Source organism: Cervus canadensis, chromosome 10, assembly GCF_019320065.1.
Source record: "Cervus canadensis isolate Bull #8, Minnesota chromosome 10, ASM1932006v1, whole genome shotgun sequence".
Taxonomy (NCBI): domain Eukaryota; kingdom Metazoa; phylum Chordata; class Mammalia; order Artiodactyla; family Cervidae; genus Cervus; species Cervus canadensis.
Genome location: NC_057395.1, coordinates 37,759,454 through 37,771,540, shown reverse-complemented (window position 1 = coordinate 37,771,540; position 12,087 = coordinate 37,759,454). Strand labels below are relative to the sequence as shown.

Here is a 12,087-nt window from a genome sequence, read left to right as displayed (position 1 = left end):
GAGTGGGGTTGGAGGAAAAGGATCCCAGCTTGGCCTCAATCTGTGCTAAGTCCTGGAGAGAGAAGGGGACGTGGACCTGGGCCAGGCCATCGGCTCCGGCCACTTGCCGCAGAGGGAGTAGCGGGGCTGGGGGAGGGGGCGGGGAGGCCCCTGGAGGGTTGCTATGGGAGCGAGTGTGGGAGCTAACCGGAGACGAGTAGGGAGTGACGGGGGGAAGGGGAGGATACAAGATAGGGCTAATGGCCGGAGAATCTGGGGCCGGCGGTGAAGCCTCAGGGGCGGGAACAGGAGCAAAAGAGGCCGGAGTAGGGTTAGAGGGGGGGGGGTTAGGAGGGGCCGGAGAGGAGGGGGAAGAGGTAGGAGGGGCCGGAGTGGAAGGGGAGGGAGTAGGAACCGGAGAGGAAGGGGAGGGGGCCGTGGGAGAGGCGTAGGGAGGGGGGGCCACCAGATCTTCTGGGGGAACAGAGAAAGCAGAGGACTCAGAAGCGGGAGGGGTTGGCTTAGCTCGGGAGGGTGGAGTCTGGGGGGCCATGGTGAGTAGGATCTGGCTAGGAGCACACGTAGTGCACAGGGTGGGGCGAGAGCGCAAAGCCCAAAAGGCCTGAACATAGGGGACCTCAGACCATTTTCCCGTTCTCCGGCAGTAATTATCCAAATCACGGAGGACGTCAAAGTCTAGTGTCCCTGTGGCTGGCCATTGTGAGCCATTATCTAGGGAATACTGAGGCCAGGCCAGTGAGCACAGAAAAGTGAGCTGCTTGGGACGGATATCTCTCTTTAGCCCTAGAGTCCGCAGGTTAGCTAGCAGGCACTCTAAGGGGGTGGAGTATTGGGGATCGGGTTTGGAGGCTGTCGATCCCATGGCGACCACGGGGCGTGGAGGCAACCCCCGCTGTCCGAACGTCTTCGGACGAGTCGAGGGGAGCCGGAGGTCCGTGTAGTCGCGGGGAACGTCTTCCTCACGGCCGCAGGGACCCGGAAAGGCCGAAGCCGGAGGTCTACTCAGCCGCTGGGGACGTCTCCCCACCGGCTGGTGACTGGGAGGGCCCAGTAAGTGCGCACTGGTTACGGAGCCCTAGGAGGTGGTCGCCAGGGAAGGCAGGCCCCAAAGCCGAAGGGACTTACCCCGTATCCTGCCGTCCGGGGGGTTGGTCAGCCGCCTGGGTCCAGGGCTACCGAGGCGGTGGAGCTCGAGGGGGTCCCCAACGGCGAGTGCCGGGGGCCCCTCAACCCGAGCCCCACGTTGGGCGCCAGATGTTAGAAAACGCCGCGGGAGAAAGAAAAAGCCGCCTCTAAGGACCGGTGGTAAAGGCCTTTTTATTAAGCGTCGCTCTCGCTCTCGGGCAGAACTCCCGGGGGGCTGGTGAGTGAGGAGACAAAGGGAGTCTGCAAGGTATGAGGGGTGGGGAGGGGTTTTATAGTCCGGGCAGGGCGTCCAGGCCAGGTCTTTTCATATAAGGAAGAAAGCGCGGGCTACAGCGGTGGTCAGTGTCCGAGGGCTCTCTGTTGGTACCTGATTGGACCAGGCTGCAGGGGGCCAGCCCCTGAAAGTTTAGCCAGCCTCCGGAATTTGCCTTGTAGCACTTTCCCGGGGGCATGCCCCGACCTTTCACTCTCAACTATTGATATGGCCTCATAATTGACATATTATGATTTTGATTTTCCATATTGATTCAAACACTAGTTCATTTAGTTGAAAAGTCCATGTCTGCTCCAAAACCATTAAAGTGCAGACTTGTTTCTCTTAAAACTAATTTTTAGCCATTTAAAAATCTTGCCCATTAAGCTAATAATGAAAGCAAAAGAAGTAGAATCATTGCCTGATCATGACATACTCATTCTGAATTGTACTCGGAACCAAAAAAGTATACATCCTGGAATAACAATAATTGATATAAATTCAGCAAAATATAAACATCAATGTTTGAACCCTTTGGGTTGAGAGTAAAGGAGCTTAAGTAACAAGAGGACCTTATCTAAGAGCCGAGTTAACCCTGAGATGAAACTTAAAGACTGGAAGTTAAGCCAAGGACTGGGAATCCATTTGGAGTTAACATCTGTGCCACCTTACATATCTCTGTCATTTTTTTTCTCTCTTGCTTTGCACACAGATGGACTCTGAATTTGTCTTCCATGAAGTGACCTCTAGAGATTGACTAGCATCTCAGTCTAAAGACCCAGAAGAGGGAAACTAATTTGTCCAACTGGGGTCATGTGACAAGCTATCGTCAGAGGCGCAGACGGCCAGATGGCCCTAGGCTGGCGGCCAAGCCCACTCCAGAGAAAATGGACAGTCTCTGAACAGGGCTGGGAAGGCACTCAGAAAGTGTTTACTACAATATGACTTTCATCAACACATCCCCCTACACTCTCTTCCGTTAAAGTTATTTTTATCTGTATCACAGGTAAATATGGTTATTTCCTGGTGCATCTCTGTCCACTCCTTGCTCCACGTTTCATGCTCCAGCAATAAAGAATTGCTTGTCCTCCCATCCACCCACCCCCTCCTGACCACCCACAAGCTCCAGTGCGATCAATGAATATCATCCCCAAGTTCCTGGAGTCCCCTGTGCTTGTAATGGTCCCCTCCCAATTCTTTCAGTGGTTAGGAGTCATGGTGCATGTCACTGCTTCCAGTAGACCTTCTGGACTTGTTTCTCTTCCTGGGCTGGTTCCCTCTGCTTTCTTTATGCATCACCACTGTGCTCCTAATCTCTATTATCTGCCAGTTCCATTGTTTGTGATTTACTTTTTAGTTTCTGACTTTTAACTGCACAAACTGTGAGCCTGAACTACAATGGGTGGTCCAAAAGTTGAATGAATATACTCTAAGTTTCCTGTTAGCTAATAATTGACTCTAGAGTTAAAAGGGAGTGTGTCATTACAAGAACAGTATTGTCTGCATAAACCCCTTAGAACTGTTAACTTGTCAAGGAATTAGATGTCAGGAAGTGCTAATCAAACCCCTCCTCAGGACTGCTGGGCAGCTCCCCGCCTCAACCATCCCCCCCAACTAAAGAAACGCCTGCTGTTTACCTGGTGCCCTAACCGGTTTAATTTCCTCTTTGACCTTCCGCTGGGCCAGCCCTCCCCTCTTTTAGATGCAGTTTTGATCTAGTGAAGTAATGGGCAGAACATCAGTTTATGAAATTATTTTATTTTTCTACATATAGACATTATTTTTCAAAGGCAATTTCATTAACTACATCCTGAAGCTCTGTGGACTTCCAGCAACTTTTCAAGGTTCGCCTGGATTTTCAGTCCTAAAGACGTATCTACATAAATATACATAGCTTTTCTTCTTAGTCTTAAAGCTCATTTCTGCACTCTAGTCCTCAAGGTTTGACTGCTCCTCCTGCCTTAACTTTAAATGCGCCTTTCTTCCCTGCCCCACTCCTTGACCTTGTTATCAGGTCGCAAAATGCTGCTGATCCTAAAAGGAAATTTTGCAAATAGTTGACTTTTGTTAATCCCAGGTTTTGGGGAGAGAGGAGAAAAGAGCTTCCCTCAGATACGAGTTTTAAACTGAATTTCACTTCCACAAAAATAAAAAACAGCATCCCGCCACTCCCCCAACCGCCTTTGGGTACGTTGGGGCGGGCAGCCCCCCAAGTTCTAATAAATGAATTAGCGTCTCAGAAAGGAGATCACCGCCGGGCTGATATTGATCAGGGTCAGCCGCTGTGTTTGCCGGCGACTGTTGGGGGGGGGGGGGTGGTGGTTAATTGAGTGTCAGTCTCGGCCTGTGTCGTCTCGCTGGCGCCGGGTGCTTTTGGATTTGCTAATTTTCGTTAAGTGTCTGTAGCCAGCTACTCGTCCCGTCTACCCTGGAGAACTCGGCGGCTCCTGCTGATCAACAGTCTGTCTGTCTGGGCTTTATTGATCACAGGGCGGGCGAGCGAGGCGGATGCGCAGAGGGGAGGGGGAGAAAGGCGGCAAGCGCCCCGCGCCCGGCCTCCCTCCCCGGGCGCACGCGGGCCGGCAGGGCTCACTCTAGGGTCGTCTTTCCCCCGGCTCCCGAGGCAGCCGCGCGGCGGGACGGGTCCGAAGGCGGCCACGCGGGTCCCTCGCGAGTTTTGGGGAAACGAAGAGGAAGCCACATGCTGGGGCGCGCCGGCCCGAGGCCGGGTGGGGAGGATAGCAGAGGCAGGGCCCGAGGCCGAGCTCGACCCGCAACTCCCCTAAGGTCACGGACGCCCGGCCTCCGCGAGGGGGAGCGCGGGAGACGGCCGGCGCCGCCCGCAGCCCAGACGCCGGCGCCGCTCTGAGCCGCGGGGCAGAGCTCTTCGCCCGCGCCCGGCCCGCCCCCCGGCGGAGCGGCTGGAGCCCCGCGGCCAATCGCACGGCGCCGGGGGCGGGGCCCGGGCGGGGCCGGAGAGGGGCGGGGCCAGCCGGCTCCCAGCGCGGGTCGCTATTTACAGCGCCGAGCCGGTGGGACCCAGGCGGGCGCAGGCGTGAGCTCGCGGCGGCCAGTGTCTGCTCGCTGGGTTGCTGGTTCCTGTTGCCGAGTGGCCGACTGAAGGAAGCAGAGCCTGAAGCCCACCCAGCTGCCGGGCCGAGAGGAGGGAGCCGGGACTGCGGAACCGGACTGTGCCCCTCGCGCCCCTCCAGCCGCTCTCCATGCTCCGGCCGCGGCCCGGCCCCGCGCCCCGGGCATTACCCATGCACTACGCGCGCCGGGAGCCGTAGGCTGCAGCTGTGCCGCGGCTCCGGGAGCCGGCGGGGGCGCCGGGGCCGTGGAGGGGGGCGTCCATGGATCGCCACTCCAGCTACATCTTCATCTGGCTGCAGCTTGAACTCTGCGCCATGGCGGTACTGCTCACCAAAGGTGGGTGCCCGCCGGCTGGCGGGGCGCGCGTTCCCCGGGGAGGGCCGCGGGGTCCCGGGGCTTTGTTGTCGGCGGGAGAGGCGGCCTCCCGCGCGGAGCCAGCAGGTCGCGACAAGTTGTCTGTTCTTAGAAGTCGCGGCGGTGGCTTCGGGGCCACCCGCCCACCCCGGTGTCCCGGAGCCGGGCGCGTGGAGGTGGAGTGAGACCTCGGGACGAGTGGTTGTCAAAATGTTTGTGCGAATCTGTTGGTCGTGAACTTCTGAGCGTTTGCAGCCGCGGCGTGGGGCGGGAGCGGCCGGGAGGGACCGCAGTCTCCCGCCCCGCCTTGGACCGTGCCCGCGTGTTTCGTTGTGTGTGTCCCAGTTTGAGTCCGAATGTCTCGGTTTGTGTGCGCGACTCTGTATTTGAATGTGCCTCTGCTGTGAACGTGTGTCTGTATTTGAGTGTTTTTGTACTTGAGTGCACTTGTGTGTCTGTCGTGTATCTCTCTGTATTGGAGCATCTTCCCTTGTTGAGTGTCGCCGTGTTCTCTGTCCGTGAGTGTCCGTGTGTGTGTCTGAGTGTTTTTGTGAGCCCGCGAGTGGTGCCTCCCCGCGTGTAGGTGTCCCAGGTGTGTGTCCGCGTGCAGCGGTGTGGTCAGCGCTACTGCTTGGGGGCTGGGAGGTGTGGACTCCGTCAGCGGTCCCTTTTCCCACTCACCTCATATTTTATAAACACTACTCAAAAAAAAAAAAAAAAAAAGTAGCGGTCAGTTTCTTTTTTTTCTCCCGCTGCAGGCTTTCACCTTTTAGGTGGAAATAACCCAGACAACTCTCTTGAGTTTCAAGGGCCCTCCACCTCCCCTGCCACGAACTCTGACTACTGTGAACAGATAATTTTTCTTAAAAATAGGAGGCATTTTTAGCTTTTGCACCACTCCCCCTCCCCCTTTTCTCTAATTGCCATGTAGCAGGCATGAGGTTGAAGGATCAGCCGGGCCAGCAGAGATGATGTGCTACAGTATTTATTTATTTTGGAAGAAAGGCTGTAATTAACCCTAAATAACAGCCCTCGTAGCAGCCTGCAGAGGGAAGCCTCCCGGTCTATCAAAGACCGGCCGAACGGGGCCGGACCGCGGCTGACATAAGTCACAGATACCGAAACTATGCGCCTGATAATGATATAATTAGGGGATCAGAGGTTTCTGACTGCTGCGGACTTCAAAAGCTTTAAAAGAAGCCAGCAGCCTCTCCTGTAGCCGTCCTGACTGAAGCAGACATTTTTGTTTAATCACCACGTACAGTAACCAGAAAGGGGGGCAGACAGAAGAGCATTGTTCCCTGCTTCAAAATACCAGTCCCCTCCTGGCCTTTTCGCATGCCACAGGAAGAAACTTTATGAAACGGCAGAAATATAGTTTTAATACAGTAACACAAAAGTCTATTCAACTTGCTCCAATGTGGCTCCAATTAAAAAAAAAAAAGTTGTTAGAACTTGACTAGTTACCTGTCAAATTTTTATTAGACTGTTTTAGGTCATTGAAAATATAGTCTTTAAAATAGGCTCTCATAAACATTTAAGCAGCGTTTTGCTTGTATTCAGCTTTCTTTTTTTCTACATGAGGTCTGAAGTGCATGGGATCAACATGGACTTTTAATCTGTTTTATTTCTTCTTTCAGTCTATATGTGGAATTTGTCAGACTTAGGGATATTCAGTCATCACCCACTTAAGATCAGTGAGTGAGCTTTCTGCGAAAAAGCGAGTAAGCTTGGAGAGAGGAGTAAAGAACTTGTGCAAAGCGGAATTCTAACTGGAAGGTCTTATTTACTGGAGAAGGGAAGGGACCCGGGCCCAGACCCAGGACAGGAGGAGGACCTCTGGCTTTGCACGGTGAAACTCAGGTTGCCAAAGATCTGTGTTTAGTTGGCTGGGGTTTTTAAGCACTAGCAGCCTTACGGTGGCCTGGAATTTGGACACATAATTAAATGAGACATCTTACTCAGGCATTCACGAGAGGAGGAGAAAGAAGAAAGGTGAGGCTGGGAGATTTGTAGAGCAGCAGTGCCCGGTGTTGGTGTTTAATTTCAGAGCTTTGGTTTCTGTAACTAAGACAGCACTTCAGATGGAGAAGCTGGGGAGAGGCATGTACCTGAGTTCAGTTCACAGCAGGCTACAGCCGTAGCCGTGGCCTGTGACAGTGGCTGAGGTCCACCGGGTCAGGTATCATGTGAGTGATCACTCCCAGCCCCAGATTGTTTCAACCAGAAATTGACATGGAAGTCTCAGATCTTGTGGCAGAATGTTAACCCGCTTGCAACTCACAAACTAAGTTTTATAAAGGAAACTTTTAATCACTTCCTGTAGAAAAATTTGAGGTTTCCTTAAGGATTTTTCATTCAACCAGCAGAGGATTTTCAGTTCCAATGTTTCCCGTTTTAGATCCCATGTTGAATTACACATAAAAGTGGGGAGTTGAGGGGTGGGGGGAGGAGGGAGCCTTGCAGTTTCACCCCCTCCTCCCTGCCCCCAGTTTTATGACTTTCCATTTGGGCTGAAAGAAATTGACTTTGGCAAGCAAACCACTAATTGTAAACTGCCTAGTTCCTGTTTTACAATATCTGACTAAAAGCTCCCCTGCATGAACAGATCTTTATAGGCAAAGTTTGCCTTTTCTAGAGAGGTTGCAAATAGCTGCCCAGTTTCATAGTTTTAAAACCTCCTGACCGGAGCAATTTCTAGATTGTTGTGTTTCTAGTTAATAACTTTATAAGGTGTTAGCGAAAGCTCTTAAACCTTGGCACAGCCCTTCGAGGTAGTAAACAATTCAGCAGTTCCGATCAAATATTTATACTGACAAAATCAAAAAGCCTAGCATTTTATGTTGTATGGTCATGTAGGATTAAAACAAGTCAATAATGTAATTTTTGTAATTTCTCTCCTTACGGTAGGAGAAATCTTTTGCTTCAAAGACAAAACTTATTTTTAATTACTTGCTAGCTTTTCCTACTCTGCTATGTGGATTAATACATTTCTAAAATGATATTTACCTGACTTGGGATTCGAGCACTGATTTGCACAAGGGGCTCCAGGGATCCATGTGGTCAGCCCTTCTAAGCCCTCAGCTGAATTTTCCCTAAAGTGAATGTCTTTGAAATTTGGGGTCTGGTGGTGCTAGCGGTAAAGAACCCACCTGTCAATGCAAGAGACTTTAGAGACACAGGTTCAGTCCCTGGGTCGGGAAGATCCCTTGGGGGAGGGCATGGCTACCCACTCCAGTATTCTTGCCTGGAGAATCCCATGGACAGAGGAGCCTGGTGCGCTACAGTCCATGGGGACTCAAAGGGTTGGACATGACTGAGTGACTTAGTACAGTTGTTGAAGCTGGTGCTTTATCTGGTCTCTGAAGCTGTTTGATGCAATTGCCCATCATTTTCAGGTGAAATCAGATGTTACTGTGATGCAGCCCACTGCGTGGCTACTGGTTATATGTGTAAATCTGAGCTGAGCGCCTGCTTCTCCAGACTTCTGGATCCTCAGAACACCAATTCCCCGCTCACCCATGGCTGCCTGGACTCCCTAGCAAGCACAGCGGACATCTGCCAAGCCAGACAGGCTCGCAACCACTCCGGCAGTCCCTCGCCCTCCTTGGAGTGCTGTCACGAAGACATGTGCAACTATAGGGGGCTACAGGACGTCCTCACCCCACCCAAGGGGGAGGCCTCAGGTAGGAGCGGCACCCCCTCTGACCAAACCCTTGCTTGGCCTCTAGGCTTGTGACAGCCACGGCTTTGTCTGTCTGCTATTGATTTTGTTGTTGATGTAATTAGAGACGGCTGAGGGAGAAGCCAGGCTGGGTGCAAAGATGCATCTCTATTGAGTGACTTTCATGTCTGCCTGAGCCCTAGATATCTGTCTACATAATAGGTTTTGCCTGTTTTTATCCAACATTTTGAAGCCATTAAAAGGCCATTACTAATCAGTAATGACAGTCCGTAAACAAATGTTTTTGGAAGCTGCTCTGCCTCGTTGGGCAGCATTTCTGTTCTAAATGTTGATTGAATCGGAAGCCTCTGTTTAAGGGGATGGCTGTTGTTCAGTCACTCAGTTGTGTCTGACAGTTTGTGACCCCATGGACTGCAGCACGCCCAGCTTCCCTGTCCTTCACCATCTCCCGGAGTTTGCTCAAACTCATGTCCATTGAGTCAGGGATGCCATCCAACCATCTCCTCCTTTGTCATCCCCTTCTCCTGCCCTCAATCCTTCCCAGCATCAGGGTCTTTCCCAGTGAGTCGGCTGTTTGCATCAGGTGGCCAAAGTATTGGAGCTTCAGCTTCAGCATCAGTCCTTCCAGTGAATATTCAGGGTTGATTTCCTTTCGGATTGACTGGTTTGATCTCCTTTGGTGGGGGAGGGGGGGATACCACGTTTAAAAGGAGAGATGCTCTCTCATAGCTCCAGGAAGGGGTGACCGTGTTTGATGGGTTTGCTTGTGCCCCCCGTAGGACAAGGGAACAGGCATCAGCACGATGGTAGCAGAAACCTCATCACCAAAGTGCAGGAGCTGACGTCCTCCAAAGAGCTGTGGTTCCGGGCGGCGGTGATCGCAGTTCCCATCGCCGGGGGGCTGATCCTGGTGTTGCTCATTATGCTGGCCCTGAGGATGCTGCGGAGCGAGAACCGGAGGCTGCAGGAGCAGCGGCAGCAAATGCTCTCGCGTTTGCACTACAGCTTCCACGGGCAGCACTCCAAAAAGGGGCAGGTGGCGAAGCTGGACTTGGAATGCATGGTGCCCGTGAGCGGCCACGAGAACTGCTGTCTGACCTGCGACAAGATGAGACAGGCCGACCTCAGCCACGACCGCATCCTGTCGCTGGTGCACTGGGGCATGTACAGCGGGCACGGGAAGCTGGAGTTCGTATGACGGGGCCTCGTGGAACTGGACGTCTGGGACCCTCTTGAGTTCTGCTGGGCGGGAGCACTTTATCTGAAGAGAAAACTAACTCGCGTCATCATCTGCGAGAGACGGAATGAGCTCTGCAAACGGAATCTTGGCTATTTCTTCTGAAGGATTATTTGCACAGACTTAAATACAGTCAAAATGTATTATTTCCTTTAAAATTATTAAAAAGCAAAGAGAGGACTCTGTACACTGTTACCAGGGTTATTTGCATTCAGAGGGAGCTGGAATTGAGTACCTAAATAAACAAATGTGCTCTCTGTAAGCTCCTACATCCTGATTTATTGTAAAGATTTAAAATATATATATATATATATTTTGTCTGAAATTTAGTGGTGTCTTGTCATAAATTAAAAACTAAGCTGGAAGGGCAAGGAACTACATGTTAATTATAGAAGTGAAGACCTATGATTGCTCAGTGTCGGATCTCAACTATAGATTTTGGCTTGACTTTTTTTTTTTAACAAGACCAAGATCTTGTTTGTTCTTCCATGGCCCATGTGTCATTTTCTTACAGCGTGGAGAATTTCTAAATGTGTACTGCCCATCATTCAGTGTCTTACCCACAGTTTTTTGTTAGGATAATGCTGGTTTTAGCTTTCATCTAAGAGAAATTGGAAACTTATTTATACCGGAGTCATGTATCATTGATCAGTTTCCAAAGTTGCCTTAGCAAAAGGTGATACTTATCAGCTTGGTCCAGGTGCTCTGGAATATGTTTTTAAATGTGTCTCTACCTCCAATCAGAAAAGGAAAAAAAACCTACTAAATGAATCTTTTTTTCAAAGTTAATCACTGTCTACTTTTACTGTTAATTAATTCATCAGTTTAGTCTGGGCTTAATTAAATATTTTGCGCCCCAAATTAGCCAAACATCGTCTCATGCTCATAGTTTTTAAACCTTCCTTCAACACAGTGTTATAACAATAATTTTTTTTACTTCTGAATCTTAGATTTTCAATAGTGAACATTATATGTCAATTAAGATTTAAATAATAATTTCTTCCCCAAATGATTCTTTTATTAATATAATCAAATAGACTGTTGATTTTAGCCACTAACACACTAAATAATAGTGTTTCCACTCCTGGAGGACTTTGGCAATAAAGCCCAGCCTGAATTTAAAGCTATGCCACATGTGTACTTTTCCTCTAAAATGGGTCTTTATTATCTTAAATATGAGAATAATTTGTAGGTTCTTTTCTTGATTCTTTTGTATATTTGAAACTTTTGCTTAAAAATTAACCTATAGCCTGCATATTTGAGTACCTGTGGGGTTTCCTTTTATGAATGTTAAAAGGGATTTTTTGCATATATTCGGGGATATTTTATGACCAGCATAATTTGGGTCCCTTAAGACAGGTGCCATCACCCAGTTGATGGAAGAATCTGAGTTGAAATGAGTAGTCTAAAAATGAATACCTAGGTTATTTAATAACTAATAAGCCACAGCCCCAAATAAGGCTATGGAATAAATATGCATTTTAATAAATGACAACATTCATATTGTGCTTTTTGAGACTGAGAATTCTTGCATGTGTGACTTACAGTTCATAAAGTGTTACATTTTATGTGCATCCATTTTTGAGAGAGTTAAAGAATTTTGGGGCCTAACTCTCCAAACCTAAGAGAAGAGAAGGAATCAAAATGGCCAGTTGGTGAAATTTTTGCCTTCACCACCTCTTTCAGGCTTTAGATCAAATTACAGTAGTTTTGGGGCTTGAAGATTAAAAGGCTTCTGGTCTCTTGTGTTCTCATGTCATGAGTGCATCGTGCAAGTACCATGGATTCTAAAGTGGTCTCTCCTTGCTCACCCTGCTGTTTCTTATTCATCACATTTCTTCCCAATACCAGTTAACTAGGAGCTCAGGAGTTCATTAGGAAATGAAACCATGAAGGATTGAAATTCATTCTCCTTGAGACAATTTGACAGCAGTGAACTCCAGGGAAGTTCCAGGAACTTCCTCCAGAGAAGACCCAGGGAAGGCCTGGGGCTGTGTGGGTGCTAAGATCACAGACCTTTAATAGATGAATAGAAAAGCCTCCACCTGGTTCTTTTGGGCTGAGCTTAAATCTGCAAGGCTGTTCACACTTCCCTGTTGGGTAGGATGCTGGCTCTGTGCCCAGAGTGGGGTTCCAGTTGTAGCCATGTAATAGGTGGGCCCTGTCTCTTGTCCTAACAAATCGTCTCCTTTTGCTGTCTCCTTCTTTAATATTTGTGTATTCCTGCCACCAGTTTTAAAGTCAGATCTGCACATAACTTGGCCTTTCAGCAAAAATATTGTAGGTTTCTCCACTTTGATTTTTCTAAGAACTAAATAT

The 12,087-nt window shown here is 49.7% G+C and overlaps 1 protein-coding gene across 1 annotated transcript; it reads left to right on the top strand.

The window, feature by feature from the left end:
• Window positions 1-4,698: 4,698 nt before the first annotated feature.
• On the top strand, window positions 4,699-11,276 carry BAMBI (BMP and activin membrane bound inhibitor). Its single transcript, XM_043479655.1, has 3 exons — window positions 4,699-4,828; window positions 8,245-8,532; window positions 9,311-11,276. Exons 1-3 carry the CDS (start codon window positions 4,753-4,755, stop codon window positions 9,727-9,729), a joined length of 783 nt encoding a protein of 260 aa, XP_043335590.1. The 5' UTR covers window positions 4,699-4,752; the 3' UTR covers window positions 9,730-11,276.
• Window positions 11,277-12,087: the final 811 nt, after the last annotated feature.

What these genes read in the sequence shown, in the direction of transcription:
- BAMBI (XM_043479655.1), top strand. Translation starts at nt 4,753, where the DNA reads ATGGATCGCCACTCCAGCTACATCTTCATCTGGCTGCAGCTTGAACTC. An exon ending in GGCGGTACTGCTCACCAAAG is followed by an intron (nt 4,829 to 8,244) that starts GTGGGTGCCCGC and finishes CATCATTTTCAG; the next exon opens with GTGAAATCAGATGTTACTGT. An exon ending in ACCCAAGGGGGAGGCCTCAG is followed by an intron (nt 8,533 to 9,310) that starts GTAGGAGCGGCA and finishes TGCCCCCCGTAG; the next exon opens with GACAAGGGAACAGGCATCAG.